Consider the following 20,749-nt stretch of genomic DNA (forward strand, 5'->3'; position numbering starts at 1 on the left):
AAGCTACTTTTATCAATACTAAATCCCCACCTATATATATATGGATCTGTGTCTGGACTCTTAATATTTTTCTGCTTTTCTGCCTGTACCATATTAATTTACTCATTATTGTTTTTAAACATATATTCTGATACATCATAGAGACAATTCCTCTTTTCCTATTTCAAAATATTATTGATATTCCTTCTTACAGATAACTTTTACTACTTGTCAAGTTCCAGAAAAGAAAATGTGTTGGGATTCTAATTGAAATTATACTAAATGTATATATTAATATGGAGAGCACTGAAATCTTTATATTGCTGAGTTTTCCATCAAGAAAACTGGTGTGTATCTTCATTTATCCAGATCTCATTAAAATTTTATAGTTTTTTTTGTGTATTCTTTGTTAAATCTATTTGTAGGTCTTTTATAATTGTGGTTGCTATTGTAAATGTGTTTTCTTTTTATAATAGATTGGCTTATTATTAAATTTTATGGCTTTACACTTACCTGGTAACACAAAATCAACTTCAAAGACTTGTCTGAGAATATAACTTAAACTCATTCCTGTTCAATAATTACCTGGAACTTAGCTGACACAGACGGTATGCATAATTGTCTCAAAGATGCAAAAAAAAAAAAGTAGTGTCTACCTAGACCATATCATAGTGGCTCTCTATGGAACTTTTGCCTCATTCCATCTTGATGTCACCCACCTCTAACAAATAGACAGGATTTTCATGGAGGCATTTGAATTCTAAGCTTATTCTTGGCCTTGTTGAACTTTCTTTCCTACAGTTATACCTGTTTTTCATTTATTTTTATCTTGCTACATCTTCTACATCTTTGTAATCCACTTTAAATGCTTTCTGGATCAAAACAGACTTGAAAATGCTTAGATGGGTTTATATCGTATAATCCATGCTCTAATTCATGAAATTGCAAGATAAATAATTACCACACCGTCTGATATAAAGAACTTTATTTTGAAATAAAGAATTGTACATTCTTTGAAATTACATACAGGTTCATACAGAATAATCTTAGCCTTAATTTCTAAAATCAAACTCACTTTTAAAAACCTTCTAGTAAAATGATTACACAAGTAAATTTTAGACTTACAGCCTGACGAGGAAATAAATACTTGATGAGATTCATCATATTACTTGTTTTTATTTCTCTTACCATTTGAAATGCATGTCTCTCCCATTTTGTGCTCAATATCGAAAACGCAATTCCTGAGTAAAGCTTTACTCTATTTCTATATTTCAAAATTTTCTAGAAAAGAAGAATTTTTAAGTGATATAAATTTAAAATAATAGTTTGTGACCCAGCATTAAAATGTGTAGAAGCAAATCAGAATTGTTTTGAATTGAAGGCATATTTCCAAGTCAACACAGACAAGACAAAGACAGTTTATGGAAATCACTTTTAGAAATATTTTTAGTTCAGTGAAGTATATTAAATAGCCTACTTAATCGTAAGTTTTAAGAAATGCGAACAAAAAATTTGTAGAAAGAATTTATAATACTAAAATAGAGCTATAATAATCAAACTATCAATAATCTTACTTTATGAAAGTGGGACAAAGTGACTGAAGACAATAAAAAAACATGGAATTTATTTAACCAAGTGTTCCTGAAGCATTCTGGGTATGAAGAATGACAGTCATGAGGCCATGGTGTTGTCCTGAGAACAGCAGCTGGATGCTTTTCCACATGATTCCCAACAGGCAGAGATGCCCCTTAGGAAATAGTGGGTTGGACTAATTTTGACAATAACAGGCTTTCCATGAGGGACAGTGCCCATAATATGATCTAATCAGACTGAACTCTTCCCAAAAGCCCGGAATCAGAAGCACAACCAAGTTTGATCCAATTCTCCTCATTTCTACACAGAGAGAACATTTCTAATACTTCTATTTAAAGAAACAAAATCAATTGGTGAACTCCGTAGAAAATGCATATAATGAATTTCTGGCTTGAACCCTTTTTGTGTTCATTTGATGGTTTAAAGAAATCTATACAGATCTGCCTCTCTACTTCTCAACTTCATCAGTCCTCCTGGATGGAACATGAGGTCAACTATGTATACCTCGGGAGGAGGCAGACCCCCAATCGCTCCCTTACGAGATTCATTCATCAGCTTAACTTCATTCCAAGCTCTGCCATACTCCCCGCGAACCAGAGAGCAGCCGATGCCAATTTTATCAGCCAGAGCCTGTGGGAGAAAACACGAGATCAACCAAGAGTGAAGAGGGAGGCGGGTGGAGGAAAATCCTCAGTTGTAAGACCCACCTTGGCTGAAGGTGAAATATACAACTCTTGCGAAGACATGCTTAGAAAGGAGGCTGAAAAAATGCGAAATGTTGTGATAGGAGCCAATAAGATGTGATAAGTTCCCTTGTTCCTCAAGATTCTGTGCACTCAAAATCTCTGTGTAGGCCCTGCTGGGAAGTGACATTTTCCAGGCAGTTACGCTGCATTGTATCAGCACAAGATTGATGATGTCATTGCAGAAAAGCTATTCCGCGGGCTTTCAGCGCTGGTACATCTATCAATCTTCCCCTGTTTCTGGGCTGCGCTTTGGGTGTGATACGCGGTGGGATTGCATAGAGGGATCAGATTGGTGGGGACGTGTCTCTAGCCGGTTTATTCTGTGTGACGGAGATGGGTGATGGGGCGCAAGAGGAGGAGGACTGTGAGTGTCTGTCCTGGTGCTGCCTCCTGCCACCTCCTCAGGGGTTGCTTAGCTTCCTTAGAAGCTGTCTCTTCAATTTGTCCTGATTTTGAGGTTACTAAAAAAGTGCCTTTAAAATAATCTAGAAACTTCTTAGCCATATCATAGTGGATAAGAGAGCTGCCTCAGACTGCCCGGGTTTGAATTTTGGCTCAGCCACATACTAGTTGTTGTCACCTCAAGCAAATGATTCAGCCTCTCTGTGTTTCCCTCTTTTCCTCTGTGAAACCAGGCTAAGAACAGTATACCTACCTTCCTTGTAGGGTGGTTTTAAAGATGAAGAGAATTAATACGTGTCAAGTGCTGACAGCCGTGAATGCTGGCCCAGGGCAAGTACACAACTAATGTTCCTACTACAAGAAGGCAAGGACTGTGTTGTTTTAACAACCCATGTATTTATTTATGAATGTAATTTATCAATTACTTACTATGTAATGACGGTACCAGGTAGTCTTGAGTGGATCAAGATGATTAAGACCTGACTGTCATTTTTAGGGCCTCCTGTTCTATCTAGCCTGAGACTGCCTGGTAAGCAGTCAATTCTAACACAGCAGTATCTGAGCGTATGGCACGCATAGTCTAGTGGGGCAGAGAGACAAAGCTAAACATCTAATTATATGATGTTTTCCAAAGTAATAATTACCGATCTCTTATTCTACATCAAGGCACTTTAAATCGTCAAAACAACCTGTGGAATAGATGCTATTGTATTCCACATTTTATAGAGAGTAAAACTGAGGTCAGATACTTTTCCCAACGTCCCAGTAAGTGATGACCTAATGGGAAAGCCAGGGACTCTCAGAGTCTGAGTTCTTAACCTCAGGGTGATACTGCCTCCAACTAAGTTGAATGAGTTTCCATCTGAAAGTCTCTATTTCCTTTGTGAAGCGGGAAACAAGGTCATCTGCTTGGAGGAAGAGGGGGAGATGAAAAGGCTGAGGAAGAAGGGCAGATGTGGGGCGCAGCTGCTGAGGAGGAAAAGCCTGAGACTGGAGCTGGAAAAGGGTGACCAGGCAACACGCATGTGCACCCGCATTGGACACCCTGAATCAGCTGGGGCATTCCCCACTGTCATGCTCTGCAGCCTGAGTATCATCATGGAAAGGGGCAGGCCAACTGGATTGGTGCAGGGTGGGCTGGTAAGGCAAAGGGGTGGAAGGATGGGGCAAGAAAATGAGGGAAATGAGTGAGCCAATTCTAAGGTCTGTGGACGAATTATCTAGGCTGCTAAACAAGAGCCAAAAACCTGGAAGAAAATGGTGGAGATGAAGAGTATATGTAGGGGGAGTGAACAATTTAGGAGGTGGAAGGATAAGAGGTTCTATCAGTGAGTATTGGTGTTCAGGATTTCAGTGGTGGGCAAGAACTGGTAATTAATTGCATGACTCAGCTGAGGGGTGAGAGTAAGGAATTCATTTTGGCATAATGCTGTGTCCTGGATGTTTGTGTCTTCCCCAAATTCGTATGTTGAAGCCCTAATCCTTAATGTGATGGTAATTCCCAGTGTGGGGTGGGTCCTTAAGGAGTTATTAGGTTTAGATGAGGTCATGAGGGTGGAGCCCTCACTGTGGGATTAGTGCCCTTGTAAGAGGAGGAAGGGACCAGAGCGCCCTCTCCCTCCACATGTGAGGCTACAGTAAGAAAGTGGCCACTGTGAACCAGGAAGTGGGCCCTCACCAGACGCTGGCTCTGATGGCACCTCGATCATGGACTTCTCAGCCTCCAGAACTGTGAGAAGTGTTTATTGTTTAAGCCATTCAGTGTACGGTATTTTGTTACAGCAGCCTTAGCAGATGAATACAGTATCTATGAGACACTCAAGTGCAGCCGGCTACAGGGTAAACAGATACATAGATCTGGGATCAGGAGAGGTTGGTGGGACAGAGGAAAGGATCTGGAAACCTTAGGCATTTTGGTGGTATTTAACACCACGTGTGAGGATGACGTCACCATATGAAGTACATAAAGGGAGAAAAGAGAAGAGTCCGGGTCAGAACCTTGAGGCATCCCAACATTTAAGAGAGGGGTGGAGGAAAAGAGGTGCCCAAAGGAGACTCAGATGAAGTGGAAAGAGAGGACAAAGTTACTGAATAGAGTGGTGTCAAAGAAAGAGAAGGACCAATGACAAATTCTTTGACACATCAAATAAGACAGACAATAGATCACTTTGTTCCTTACTGAGGGAGAAAAAGCCAGACTGCAGGGAGCTGAGGAGAAAAATGAGGTGTGCCAGGGAGGGACAAGGAGCTGAGATCACTCAGAATTTTGACAGGGAATGAGAATTATCTACAGATAGAAGTGGTATGGTAACTATTTTTTTTTTTTTTAAGCTTGGCACCTGAGCTAACATCTGTTGTCAATCTTTTTCTTCTTCTTCTTTTTCTTCTCCCCAAAGCCCCCTAGCACATAGTTGTGTATTCTAGTTGTAGGTCCTTCTGGTTGTGCTATGTGGGACACCACCTCAGCATGGCCTCATGAGCAGTGCTAGGTCCGTGCTCAGGATCCAAACTGGTGGAACCCTGGGCCCCTGAAGGGAACTGCATGAACTTAACCAGTCTGCCACAGGGCTGACCCCACAGTACAGTAAGTCTTGATTCAGATAGGCAAGGGTTTACATTCCAGCTGTACCTCCAGCTGGCCTTGGGTAAATTCCTTCTCTAAGTATCAGTTTTCTTGTCTTTAAAACAAGGGTAGTCATTTCAACTTTTGGCATTTTTGAGACCCTTCACAATTATGTTCATCAAGTGCCTCGTTCATAGCTCAAAATGATGGTGGTCATGGTACTAGGAGCTATAGGAGTATTTGTAGATATTACGAGAAAGATTTATATTTTCTCTTTCAATATTGTAGACTTAAGTTTAGATTTTAAAGGAGAAACAGCTAATAGAGAGACGGAGATTTGAGACAGGAAAGAAGAATTGATAGAGCAAGAAATCCAGAGAAATAGGAAAGACTGGCACTTGGATTATAAATAGAATTAACTTGAAACTGGAGGCAAGATATATGTAGATGCAATGAGGTTTATAGGTATCTGGGAGAGGGTAGGAGTTTTATACACTCAAACCATTCTTCCAATTCCTATTATATTCCAGAATTGGGTATAATGGAACAACAAGAACAAAAAGAGATAATCCTCTCTCAAACCTGAGCCTTCTCTGGTGCCCACCATCTCGGTGAATAATGCCATCATTACCAACTGCCCTGACCACAGCCTGAAAATAATTTTACTCTTCTCGTGCAATCGTACACCACACCCAGGCGGTCACCAGCTCCTTTCAGTTTCATCTCCTAAATCTCCCTCTAAATTCACCCCCTCTCTCACACGCTCATGACCATGGCTTTAGCATAGGTCACCCATACTTCTTGCTCCATTGACCTTCCAATTGGTCTTCCCATTTCCAGCCTGGCCCCTGCTCTAATTGATTCCTCATTCTGCTGCCTGAACAGTCTCTCAAAACCATGTTACCACTTTCCCCTTAACAATATTCAGTGGCTACCCACAGATTTTAGGATCAAGTGCAAACTCACACAGTGCTTTGTGATCTGGTCTTTTAGCCCCAATCAACCCCTTCTCCTTTCTTCAGACAAGCTACTCTACATTCCTCAAATGGACCATTGACTCTACACCTGTAATTTTGTATAAAATGTTTGCTTGGTTTAGAATACTCTCATCTTCCTTCTTTACCTGCTGAAATCCTATGTAGTCTCTCATACTCAGGCTACGTGCCAATTCCTCCCCAGAAACTTTCCTTGACATCACCTTGGAACCCACAAGTCTGCATGCAGGGACTGTCAACTTGGTAACTATAGATTCCCAGACCCTAGAAGAGGCCCTGGCCTATAGTAGGTGTATGATAAATGCTGATGAATACGCTTCCAATAGTCTGGTGAATATGTATGCATGTATGTGTGTGTATGTATCTATATACACGTACATATGTATCTCAAATATAAGTAAATCTAAGTGATAGGATTACTAGTGTCTGGTTAAATGTTAGCAACTGGCTCACTCCATTATGATACAGACAGAACATTTCTACCTAATGGCAAATGAGGCAAAATATCTGAAATACCTTGAAAAGCAAGGCTCGATGGTAGAAGGTTCCTTTTTTGATCTGTCCAATTGGTACAACATTAGATTTAAGTTGATATTTTAGTTCACTTATGTGAAGCTCCCAGCCGAAATCGTGGAGTTTCTCTTTCGGAATTTTACCGCCCATTTTTTCTGCCACATACCTGTGTCAATTGCATTGAGATCAAATCAGTCGAGTTTAAGATCTCATTTGGGATGCTTTGAGAGTAACTATATGTATAATTATATGTGTAAAAACTATAATCCTTCTGATTTTTATTGTTTGCTTTACTTTAAAAAATATACTTACTATACGTAGGTTAATGTTGCACTTATTGTATTCAAACTATCATATATAAACTGAAATTCTAACAATTTCATTCAACACGAAGAAAGAAATGAATGCTAATTCTCCCAATATCTGTAACAAGATACAAATCAATATCACAGTAAATTTGTATCAGTATGTATGCAGTTTTAACATTTTCTTACTCTTTAAAAGTAGTTTTAAATGTTTCAATCTGAAATCCAAGACATCATACTAACATATGATCCTTCTTTTAAGGAATTTAAACTCAGAGAAGACAAACACAGAGGAATTTTCCCATTAGATTCACGAATATCTTCAAGCTTTATAATTATTTTTTCTTAAATTTTTTTTTTTAATTTAGAGAAAGACAGGGTATTTGGCTAACACTGAAGTTAGAGGAGAGAGGAAGAGGTAAAAAGGAGCACTAAGTAACAGTTAGGTGGAGAGGCGGGATGCATGTGGTCTACTTTGCCTGTGGGTTTCTCCTAATACTATAGACGTCACTGAAGAAGTCAGTAAACACATCTGCAAAAATCCTCTGTCAACTAAGGCTACTACAATCTTGGAGTATAGGCAGAATTGCAAATTTTAAGGGAACAATTTCCCCTTGCTGTATGTGGAACAAATCGAAGAAGACAATGGTGAAAGGCAACAGAGGAGGTTGGGGAGGAAGCCACTGAACTGACCCAGGGTTCCACCAGCCAGGTGTACTGTAAGGAATGCTAGGAACCCAAGGCATCGGCACAAATCTCTGTATCTCTAGCTTGGGGTGGGCTTGGGTTAAACCAACAGTTATTTGGAAATGATGAAAAGTATTTCTGATAGGAACAAAGCATGAGGAAATTTGGCAAATGTTGAAATGAGCTGCATCAGAATTCTGCTGGAGTCATCACTTCTCAAGGACACCAGGAAAACTTCAGTAGCCAAAAATGTTCTCTTCCAGTTTGGCTGACAAGAAGTCAGTGATCTGGCGGCTGTGCTTCTTGCAGTTGTCACATCCAGGTTTGATGACTGCAACTCACTTCTGTTTGGAGTAGATACAGGCACCTATGGAGACTGCAGCTGTTGCACACCCCAGGAGTTCACCTACTGGTTGGTGTCAGTCATGAAGCCTCTCCTCTATTTCTACTGATCTCTAATCCCTTACAGTCACCAAATCAAGTTCTCAGCTTTCTCTTAGTGGAATCACATTAAACGCTCTAATTGAAAAGGCAACTTCCCTGCTTTATACGGCGCGCAGAGCCGGCCCAAACAGCCATCAATTAGAATATTCACACTTCCGCTTTAGGGCAACGTAACACACAAAAATCAGTCAGACAACATAAAAACAGGGGACGGTTATTTATATGAGAAAATAATTTGTGAGTTTACACTAATTCACACTAAGATTCCTTTAAATTGTGAACACCCCATATACCTAAGGAATAATTTAATTTTCAAACTTTTGACTCATTCCTAACTTCTTCAGGATCATGCTGAAGGATGAATGGTTTAGCTGGAGAAAATGACATAGGCATTTTTCTTTAAGCAATTTCCAGCTCCTAGCTCTGATTCTTGGTGGAAATATGACCTAAAATAGTAATTGAGAATTTTTTCAATTCATTGTGTTTCTCCTTCAGAGTCAGAGGTAGGGTGCTGTCAAATTCAATTTTATTATGGTGTAGTTATCTGAAAATTGGCTAAAACATGCAGACCACTAAAACCAAAAACTTTTTTTCAGAAAATGAAAATGCATGTGTATATATAGACAACTTACTTTGCAAGAACCTCAATCTGTTCCTTAATACTGGTTATGGGAAGAATTGATTTGGTCACTTCATACACATAAACACAGAAGTCAGAATCAGCTGGAGGGTACCACTCTTTATCATAGTTCCCTTCTCCGGGCAATTTGGGTACTGCCAACACTTCTTCTTCCTCCTTCACTTTTTCCTCTTCTTTTTTTCCTCTGCCTTTCCTTTGAGAGTAAACAATAGCCATCAAAATCACGAAATGAATAAATACTAACTGTGCTCTGAGTTAATCTGAAGCGTATGACAGAAATAGAATATTTTCTACCTCAACAACCACATCACGTATAGTTCTCAAATTCTCAATGACAACGATAAAGTTTCATAGTCTCTAATTATGCAGAAGAAATTAATTTTAAAGATAACATTACATGATTGATATATATTATGAAAGTCATGCATCCGTCTTCTGCACAATTGCTTAGCAAGATGTCTGGCATATGGTAGGTATGTAATAAATATTTATTGAATTGGAAAAAAATAGGTTGCCTCCTCAGGAAGTCTAAGCCAGTCTTATCTCATCTCTTGCTTCAGTTGGGACCTTCTACAAGAAGAATGTGGATCACTATTTTTAAGAAAAATTATCCAAACCATGGAAAAACGCAAACAAAATAAGGATGACACAGAATTTCTATGTCATGCAAGGGCAAATACTTAACCAAAGTTTATCTAGGGAAATGCAATTAGTTCTGTACTTAAGAAAAATGAAATGTACTTAGTAAGCAGTAAAGATACTATTAATTAAAAGTTTCAGACTTAGAGAAGTTACTAGTTAACATATAAATTTTTATTTAGTAGAGATACAAATTATTTCTATCCAATGGAAAAGATACTCCCAAAGGTTATAGTCTATTGTCCTGTAGGATGTTAACCAGTCTTTTACGCACTCAGCAATCTTTTTCTAACACTTATTAATTAAACTGGATATAAATGCCTAACTCCTCAAATGTTCTTTGAACCAGTATTAACATCCTACTGGTTCCCTCATTAAATAATGAGTTGCACAAAAACAATGACACGGGTTCTCCCTCCAGGTAACATGGAGTCAGCACACTTCACCCTGTCTCTCCTGTTGAACGCAGTCATAAAATCCGGACAGGATGCATGCAACAGCTGTTTAAAGACTCTGAAAAGCAAATAGTAGCAGGAACATCAGAGAAGACCAACATGTGAATTACTGTTGAATAGATGGTGAGTTTATCTTTTTATTTTCCTCCAGTATTCTCCAAGCTGAACTAAACATAGCCCAAAATCTAGAAGTGGGCATCGGTACAGAAAGAGAGAGAGCTCAAGGAGAAACGCTCTTGAGAAACAGGGAAGACAGAGAATGGAAGAAAGCTCTGTTTTTGTCTTCTGGTTTTTCTTATTTTTCTGTATTCTCTTGTGCCCCAGTTCCTAAGGAATACTCAGACAGTGCTGGCAGTGGTGACATTGGGGTCTCTTAAGAATCCCAAACCACTTTATACTTCTTAGTCTTCCTGGTGTTTTGGCTGTAGATACAAGTGCAGTCATGGCAAGAGTGTATCAGGGCAGGGTAAATCAAGTTTTCTGGCTTAAGGACCAAAAAGGAGACCTCAAAGAACCAGAAAAAACAAGGGAGGTCATGGAGAGAGAGAAACTCAGGAGAGCAAGCTCATGAAATTGTTTATGAATTCCTAGGCTTCCCCCTGAACTGCACATGCATGGTTCTAACCCTAAACAGCACACCATAGATTTTGAGGATGGAACTATTGGTTAGCCAACCACCCAAGTCCCCAACTGGACGCTAGTTGGCACATATGCAGGACTGCTCCAAATAGCACTGCAAAGCCTTTGAAAACTGGGACTGACAGTGGAATGATGACCCACAGAACAATGGCTAGAATTTGAAGACTGAAACCAGCTGGATCAATTGCCTGTTAAAACACACACACAAAAGGAACATTCTTCTTAGAATGTATCTAAGACCCAAAAATAAGACTTGTTGGACTCATAACATAATATAATATAATTACTCAGCATATGAAGAACAAGGAAAGCTTCAATTCATATGAGAAAAGACAATCAATAGACATCAATGCCAAGATCACACGAATGTAAAATACTTCAATAAGTAAGGTCAAACACTGTTGAAATAAGTAGTTAGAAAGTCTTAGAAAGAAATAGAATATATAAAAATGGAATTTTGGAACCGAAAAATACAATAACCAAAACTTAAAAAAAAACCCACAACTCCATGAATGGGTTTAATAGGAGAATGGAGATAACAGAGGAAAGAATCCATGAACTTGAAGATAGATTTAAAAAATTATCCAATAAGAACAATACAAAGAATGAAAGATTGAAAAAGCATTTGACAGAGTCTTTGGGACTTGTGATGCAATAAAAAAAAAATCTAATATTGGTGTCATCAAAGACTTAGAAGAAGAGGAGAAAGGACGCAGTAGAAAAAATATTGAATAAATTAGGGCTGACATGGCTTCCTCAATTTGGTTAAAGACATAAATCTACATAGTCAAGAATTTCAGTGAATGTCAATAAGGTAAACCCAAAGAAATCCACTCCCAGACACATCAAATTCAAATTACTGAAAACTAAAGACAAAGCAGATGACATGATTGTCTATGTAGAAAATCCCAAGGAACCTACCAAGAATACTCCTAGAACTAACAAGTGAGTTCATCAAGGTCTCAAGATATAAGATCCACACTCAAAAATCAATTATGTTTCTATATAGTAACAATGAATATGTGGAAACCAAAAAAACTTTTGGAGCACTTACAATTGCTCCAAGAAAATTAAATCCGTAGGTATAAACTTCACAAAACTTGCACAGGGTCTGTGAGCTAAATATTAAAAAATGCTATTGAAAGCAATCAAAGAAGCCCTAAATAATGAGACATACTGGGTTCATAGATTTAAAGATACAACATATTAAAGATATCAATTCTCCCTAAGATGATCTCTAGGTTTCATGTAACTCCTATCAAAATTCAAGCAAATTTCTTTGTAGACGTAAAAAATCTTATTCTAAAACTTATATGGAAAAGCAAAGGCCCTGGAATAGCTAAATCAATCTTGACAAAGAAGAATAAAGTGGGAAGAAAAACTCTACTCGATATCAAGTTTTACCATATAGTGACAGCAATCCAGACAGAGTACTGGTAGAGGGATAGACAGATTAATGTAACAGAACAGAGAACCCAGAAATAGACTCACACAAATATGCTTAACTGATTTTTGACAAAGGTACAAAAGCAATTCAATAGTAGCAGTACAGCCTTTTCAACAAATGGTGCTGGAGTAATTAGACACGAAGGATCCTTATGGTGATGGGACTGTTCATTATCTTAGTTGTAGTCATAGATACATGAACCTACATGTGTGATAAAATTGTATAGAACTAAATTCATACACACACATCCATAGAAGTAAAACTGGGGAGAACCTGAATAAAATCATTGGATTGTAGGAGTACTACTCAGCCATAGAAAAAGACAAAATCGTGCCACTTATGACAACATGGATGGACCTTGAAGATATGAGGCTAAGTGAAATAAGCCAGACAGAGAAAGACAAACATGTGTGATTTCACTTATGTGTGGAAGATAAACAAACACATGGATAAGCAGAAGGGATTAGTGGTTATCAGAGGGGAAGGGGGTGGGAAGAGAGAGAACAGGGTAAAGGGGCATGTGTGTGTGGTGATGGAAAAAAATTAGGCAATCAGTGGTGAACAGGACGCAATCTATTCAGAAACTGATAATAATGTACACCTGAAATTTACATAATGTTATAAGCCAATAAGACCTCAATAAAATAATTTTTAAAAATCATTAGATTGTATCAATCAACATCCTGGTTACGATGTTGAAAATGTTTTCATTGGGGGAAACTGGGCAAAGGGTTCATGGGAGGGTTCATATTTCTTACAACACCATGTGAATCTACAATTATCTCATAAAAATTTCAGTTAAAAATATATTGGACATGTCTGTGCCATCTATTATTGGACTCCATTCTGTTCATTCATGCCTCTGTCTATCCCTTTACCACCACCATACTATCTTGGTTACTGTAGCTTTATAGTAAGTCATAAAATCAGGTAGAGTAATTCTCTCAACTTTATTCTTCTTTTTCAAAATTATTTTGGCTATTATAATTTATTTACTTTTCCATAAAAGTTTTAGAATCAGCATGTCTATAGCTACAAAAAATCCTGCTGGAATTTTGATAGAATTCTATCAAATCTATAGATCAATTTGGGCAAAACTGACATTTTTACTATGTTGAGTTTTCCAATACACAAACACAGTATATCTCCTCACTTATTTAGTGATTCTTTGATTTCCTTTATGTTTTATAGTTATCAATATATAAGTCCTATACATGTTCTGTTTCACTCTCATTCTTATTTCACATTTAGTTTTTTAGGACTATTAAAAATGATATTCATGGGGCCAGCCTGGTGGCATAGTGATTAAGTTTGCATGCTCTACTTCGGCAGCCCGGGGTTCGCAGGTTTGGATCCCGGCTGCAGACCTACACACTGCTCATCAAGCCATGCTGTGGTGGCATCCCACATAGGAAATAGAGGCAGATTGGACACATGTTAGCTCAGCGACAATCTTCTTCAAGCAAAAAGAGGAAGATTGGCCACAGATGTTAGCTCAGGGCTAATCTTCCTCACCAAAAAACAGAAAAATGGTTTTCAAAATTTTTTGGTTTTCAAAAAATTTTTTCTTTTTTTGCTAACATATAGAAATATGATTGATTTTTATGTGTTGGCGTTATATTCTGACATGTTGCTAAACTCACCTATTAGTTCCAGGGTTCCAGGAGGGTTTTTTTTTTTAAGTGGATTCCTTAAGGATTGTCTATTTAGAAAGTCATGTTGTCTGAAAATAGGAACAGTTTTTTTCCCCTCATTTTCCACTCTGTATATATTTTAAAAATTGCCCTATTGCAATGCGTAGGACTTCCAATATGATGTTGAATAGGAGTGATAAGAACAGTTATCCTTGTCTTGTTCATGATCTTTGCAGCCTTCCACAGTTAAGTACAATGTAATCAGTAGATTTTTTTGTGGATGGCTTTTATTAGGTTGAGGCAATTCCCTTATATTCCTATTTTGCTGACAGTTTTATTTTTTATCATGAATAGAATGTTGAATTTTGTCATATGATTTTTCTGCATTAATTAATATGATTGGGTGGTTTTTCTTCTTTACATTGTTAATATGGTGGATTACCCTGATTGATTTTCAAATGTTGAACTAACCTTGCATTCCTGGGATAAGATCTTCTTGGATGAATCAATCTTTTTATATATTGCTGGATTTGATTTGCTAAATTTCAGAAAGAATTTTTGCATTATGTTCATGAGGAATATTGAGCTGTAATTTTCTTATAATGTCCTTGTCTGGTACTGTCATTAGGATAATGCTGGTATCATAACGTGAGCTGGGAAACATTCTCTTCTATTTTCTGGAAAAGATTGTTTTGAGTTGGTGTTAATTATTGAAATGTTTGGTGGAATTCACTAATGGAACCATCTGGGTCAGATTTCTATTTTAGAAAGGTTTTATAAACTCAATTTCTTTAATGGTTATAGGACAATTTAGGTCATCTATTTCATCTTTGGTGAGTTTTGATTGTCTGCAGTTTTTGATGACTTGGTCTATTTCATCTAAGTTACTGAATTAAGGTGCTCATATTATTATCCTTTAATGTGTGTAGGGTTTGTGATGATAATTCCCTCTTCATTTCTGCTATTGATATTTATGTCTTCCCTCTCTATTGTCAGTCTTGCTAGAAGTTTATCAATGTTATCGATGTTTTAAGGAATCAGCTTTTGATTTCATTGACCTCCTCTATTGTTTTTCTGTTTTCAATTTCATTGATTTCTGCTCCTTTTCATTTTCTTCCCTCTGCTTCTATTGGGTTTATTTTGCTCTTCTTTTTCTAGTTTCTTGAGGTAAGAGCTTAGATTATTAATTTAAAGCCTCTCTTTCTTTCTATTACATTAGTGAAATAAATTCCCCTTCAGCACAGCTTTCGCTGTATCCCACAAAATTTGATATGTTGTATTTTCATTCAGGTCTCTGTATTTTTAAATGTCCTTTGAGATTTCCTTTTGTCCAATAGATTCTTCAGAAGTGTGTCCTTCAGTTTCAAAATATTTAGAGATTTTCTTGTCGTCTTTCTGTTATTAATTTATAGTTTGATTCTATTTTGGTCAGAGACCATATCCTGTAGGATTTCACATATTTTAAATTGCTGATGACTTTAGATCACATGGTTCTAGGAGTTGCTCAGAGGAGAGTGCTGAAGTCCTCAAGCGTAATTTTATATTTGTCTATTTCTCCTTTCTGCTCTATCAGCTTTTGCCTCTTGTATTTTGAGGCTGTCTTGTTTGGTGCATCTAACATACATTAGATCATTATGACTTCCTCATGGATTGATCCACTTTGTCATATGTAATGTTGTCCCTCTTTGTCTCTAGATATTTTCTTTGCTCTGAAGTCTACTTTATTACATATTGAAAAAGCCACTTTTGCTTTTTTTAGATTAATATTTAAGTAGTATATTTTTCCATCCTTTCACTTTCGATCTACCTATATCAATGAATTTGAAGTGAGTTTCTTTAAACAGTATACAGTTAGATCATGACTTTTTAATCCACTCTGCCAGTCTCTCCCTTTTGAGTGGTTCTTAGCCCTCTGTTTTTCTTTTCTTGTCTTCCTATGGGTTACTTGAACATTTTTTAGTTTCCCATCTTGATTTATTTATACTGGTTTTGAGTGTAGCTCTTTGTATTGGTTTGTAGTGGTTATGGTAGGTATTATAATATAAATACATAGCTTATCACAGTCTACTGGTATCCACATTTTACCACTTTGAGTGAAGTGTGGAAACCTCACATCCATTGAGTTCCATTTACCTTCTCCCCCTTTAAATATCATTTTCTTGAGTATCAGATGGTGTTATAATTTTTGGTTCAATCATCAAATATGATTCATAAAACTCATAGGGAAATGGATAGTCTATTTTATATACCCATATTTCAGCTCTTGTTTGTTGTTTCTTCTTTCTTCCTGATCTTTCTAGATTCTTTCACTATTTTCTTTTTGTTTGAAGAACTTCCTTTAGTTAGCCAATCTGTAAGGCTGGGCCTGCTAGCAATAAACACTTTGTTTTCCTTCCCCTGAGAATGTCTTTATTTCCCCTTTTCATTGCTGAAGGATCTTTATTTCCCCTCTTCACGGCTGAAGGATAGTTTTACCAGATAGAGAATACAAAGTTGATTCTTTTAGCACTTGAAAAATGTTATGCCACTTCCTTCTGGCCTGAGAGAGCTGTACTGTCATCCCAATTGGTTTTTTCCTATAGGAGATTGGAGTCTGCACGTTTATGAATTCTGGAGCCCACCTGGACTCAGTGGCTTCCTCGAGTGGGGCTAGCTCACAGGAGAAAATTGCATCCTATGCTATGCTAGCAGAAAAGAAGGACCAGGAGGCCTGTGTGTGACTTCTCCAGCTTTTGTTTGCGTGTATCTTTTTCCTGCTGTCCCTGCATAGTATCTTTTGCTATAATAAATCTTAGCCATAATTATATATATATATATATAATTTCATATATATATGAAAGCTAAGAAAATGGAGCTAGGCCAGGGTAGGCAGCCAAATCTCCTAAATTATGTATTCACAAGTATTGAGCGTTCTGTTCCACTAGTAGTACATTAGGGGTGGGAATGACCTTTAAGGATTATTGAAGTGGTTGTAAGGGAGGGGCGATTAACAAAAGTCCACACGAGTTTTCTCTTTATTTTGAGGGGGAAAAAACCCACAAAAATAATCCTATCAACTGCTATTGGAGAATTACACAAAACTCTATAATCACAACTAATACTAAAAGGTTTATATTTTCTAATTTAATATTCTATTTACTGCAGTTAAGGAGAGAGTCTAAACATGTATGAAATGCACTAACAATATATTATGATAAAATCTCTAAGCAAAAATGACTATTTCCCAGCTATATCATCTTAACCCTTTGTCTTTTTTGTAAGACAGGTAAACTGAACATCTTCATATACATAGTAAGATTTCAGTAAACTAAGAACCAACACTCGGAAGGTCAGTTAGAATGAGAGAAAGCATAGATGAGTGTACCTATTTTCTAAAATTACAGGGTGGCTTTATAAGATTGGAGAGTTCGGCCCTGTGATTCCTCAGAACCACCTACAAAACCAAGCAGGTGTGCTTCTCACTGAGTGTGTTGCCTGAAGTAAGAAGAATCGTCTGGCATGTAGAAGATGACATCCAGTACACCAGGTGAACGCATCAGGGAGGGCAATCTTATTGAGTGATGAAAAAGAGAGAATTTACTGGAACTCCTGAACTATAGTTTTCTGTCGCTATAAATAGAAGTGTTTCATTTGGACTTCTTTCTCACAAAGGCTGCCAAGTTGTGTTAATAAGTGCTTCATTACTTGAATGAATTTCTTTCTAAATAAATATGGAAACAAGCACTTGGAAATTACAAAATTAACTCCTGTAAAATTAATCCTCAGAAAGAACATCAATGTATGACTAAAGATAGCAGAACTTTTACCTTGCTTGCAGACGTTAGCAAAACTACCTCAGAAAAGAGAGATTTACTGTGTGAATCCCAAACCATAGGGATATTCCATTGGTGGAGGAGTAGGTAATTAGAGAGAGAGATTTGTCTGGCTCCAAATTGAGTACTGACATTTTCAAAATTTAATCACTTGCTCCTTTTTGATACCATCAACTATTTGAATATATAAATTACAGGGCAAGGCTAGTGAGGGAAATATAAGTCATGAATCCAGCCTACTTGGGGTTTCAATTTAAGCAGGAAGATTTTGGTATGTGAAAAATAATCACAATACCAGGTAGCATTTGATAAATTCCACGAGTGATAAACATCAGAAACTGGAGAAGCTAAATATTGAAAGAAATCTATTCCAATTGAGTGTCCTATTCCACTCAATCTACTCCATAAGTATGAGAAGAGAGTATTGTACAAGGTGGAGATACATTTATTCTGGGTGTAGAAGGGTACGTTGTGTGTCTACACGTGTTTGCCTGTGTGTGTGTGTGTGTGTGTGCGCGCGCGGGGAGAGGAAGAGAAAAACCAGTAAGGTAAAAAGAGAGTTTGAGAAAAATTATTTTAAAAACAAAAATGTTTTAGGAAGCCATTATGATTGGAATCAAGATCGTCCAAGAAGCAGAAATGTTAAAGTATGTGCTGTAGATATCCAGAAGTCTCCAGAGATGAACAGACTAGAAGGAGACAAAACAGGAGTCAGAAAAACAATAAACTTTTAAGTGTGTATAACAGACTCAGGTGCAATCAACTTTATGAAAACTGGACCGAATACAAAAATATACTACAGATAGAACTCAAAATACATTTCACAAATAGGAATAATAAATGTTTATTGTAAGGAGAATGGTCTTTATAACGAAAAGCTTTAGAGGGCATATTAGACGTTGGTTTCAGTGAAGTCTGGGAAAGCATCAAGAAGGTGACTGAATAAATGGGAAATAAATTAATCTCCTCTCCTGTGAATGTTTTGCCGTCAACGAGAGTGCAACGAAAACCTTCCAACACGAAAATAACATGGTGGCTGCTCACCCGGTGAGAGCTTCTTGCTGAAGGATTTTAATTTACATGGTATGTGGTAATGATATTCATCAAGAAGAGAGAAATCCATACTTTTTTTGTCCGTATTAGGCCACCGCAAACATAACTGACTTGCTTGTTTCCCATCTCTTCTCTCCTCTCCTTTTCAAAAATTCAGCCACTTCGTGGTTCCAGAGGTCTCACTATTCTTTGTCAGTATCTCTCAGTAACTTTTTGTTAACATTAAACATGCCTGTGACATTATTAGATGAGGAGATCTCAAATATTTTACTCTCTCTAGGGGTCCAAAGTTTTTATAGTCATAGGACAAGAAGAGTTGACCAAAAGATTGACAAGAGGACAACAAGATTATGACCAATCTATCCCCCTGTGGACCCAGGGCTAAGAAGGGGAAAGAGACTGGACTGACATCAATCACTTAAATATGGCAAGGCAATGGTGTAGGCACTTTCCATACATCATCTCACCTACTCTCCCAGCACCTCTATGAGGAAGGAATCATCACTTCCATTTTACAGATAAAAAAGCCGTGGACCAGTTTTGTCTGAATCCAAAATTTGTGTGTCCTCCTTTATGCTAACAATCCTCTTGAATATTGGGAGCACATCAGGGTTTATCTTCAAGCAAGAAGTGAGATGCAAGAATATGCAGAGACAAGGAGGAGAATGGAAATGGTATGGAAGGAATGATTATCCTCATTTGTTTATAATTATTCTCCCTGGGCATATTGTAAGGGAGTCAAACATCTATTCCTTCCAACCACCAGCGTTCAATATTTGAAATAATTTGTGAATATTTAATCAATAAATGCTTCTTTACTGTCCCTGATGTGCCTGATATTATTCTAGGCTCTTTGAATAAAAAGATTGAAAAGGCATGGTCCCAGATCTCGAGCAGCTCATTGCTCAGTAAGAAAAATAAATAAATCAACATCAATCAGTTCAGGTTACATGTAAGAGATAGAATCAAATTCACAAATGAGTGGAAACAAAGAGAATATTTAACCTGGAGTGATCAGGGAAGGCCTCACAAAAACAAAAACATAAAGAGAACAAAGAAAGAACAGGAATTTGCCATGGCTACGAGACATGGAAGGCTCGTCCAAGGTATGCCACGGTTGGAGTCTGGACTCCATCTGGAAGATTTAAGGAGTTCTTATTTTAGGCAGAGTAATATGATCAGACTTTTATTTCCAAAAGTTAACTCTGCAGGATATTGTGGAGGATGGGTTTATGGATGGCTATTCAAAAGGCAAGATGCTCTTATAATAAGGAGATTAATGAGATTGAGATATAATATAAAGGCCCGAACTGGGGAAGTAAAAGTGAAAAATGAAGGAAAGAATGATGCAATAAACATTTAAGACACAGAGTGGATAGGACTAAGAGATTTGTTCAGTGCTGGGGATAAGGGAGAAGGACTTTCAGATGACGCCTAGATTTGGGTAATTGTATGGGAAAATGGACACATTAATCGACAGAGGGAATAGAGGTGGAGGAGGAGGTTTGGGAGTTGGGGAGAACAATGACTTTAGTTTGGACGTTTTGTTTCCTGGGTAACAGGATAGAGAAGTTCAATAGGCAATGGATATACAAAAACTTATCAATATGTAAGGTCTTTGTAGAGGATGAGGAGAGAGCAAAGAGGACCAGAGAAGAAAGGACTCATCCATAGAACAAGGAGACATGGGTCAAATGAGATAACGATGTGAGCGCTTCCAAATGTTACAGCAAAACATTAATATCAAATATCACAATTAAAAACTCATGGCTGTCTGAAGATCAGCATTTTGATACTTACAAGTATATGAAATAAATTTCAACCCAGAAGGACTGCCCATTCTTTTCCAAAAGCTTTAGGATTAAGAATCAGACTGAGCTGTAAGAAAAATAAGATAAAAAGAGCCCAGGATAGGAGAACCACCCAAAATCAAAGCTGAGGTGGTATCAGAGATACCAGAGGGAAAGACGGGCTTTGATTGATGATGATATGTATAATATGTCTGTACTGGTCACTCATCAGACCAGTGGCCCATCGTTCCCTTATCAAGGTGGCAGAAGGCCAATTCTTCTCCAGGACCGCAGTTGGGTAGACCAAAGGGAGACACCTGCCTCAGAGCCAGCCAAGAGGCCACGATGGTCTCTCTCAGTTCTAAAGCCCAACAAGTAACGAGTATAATCTCTGTGAGCAAGACGGGGAGCAG

General features: G+C 37.6%; 1 protein-coding gene across 5 annotated transcripts in view; it reads right to left on the reverse strand.

Moving 5' to 3' along the window:
* Positions 1 to 948: 948 nt before the first annotated feature.
* Positions 949 to 20,749, reverse strand: part of ARMC3 (armadillo repeat containing 3) — a 92,085-nt gene continuing 72,284 nt past the window's right edge. For 2 of the 5 annotated variants that reach the window (XM_014865042.3, XM_044762383.2), the window contains exons 17-19: positions 8,860 to 9,060; positions 6,795 to 6,957; positions 949 to 2,202 (exon numbers count right to left, since the gene is read on the reverse strand). In XM_014865042.3, coding sequence (XP_014720528.2) covers positions 1,993 to 2,202; positions 6,795 to 6,957; positions 8,860 to 9,060 — 574 coding nt within the window. In that variant the 3' untranslated portion in view covers positions 949 to 1,992. Of the gene's footprint in view, positions 2,203 to 6,794; positions 6,958 to 7,091; positions 7,215 to 8,859; positions 9,061 to 20,749 lie in introns of those variants that run through there. The other 3 variants (XM_070501149.1, XM_070501148.1, XM_070501150.1) reach the window with 3 other exon arrangements.

Source organism: Equus asinus, chromosome 29 (genome assembly GCF_041296235.1).
Source record: "Equus asinus isolate D_3611 breed Donkey chromosome 29, EquAss-T2T_v2, whole genome shotgun sequence".
In the NCBI taxonomy this organism is placed as follows: domain Eukaryota; kingdom Metazoa; phylum Chordata; class Mammalia; order Perissodactyla; family Equidae; genus Equus; species Equus asinus.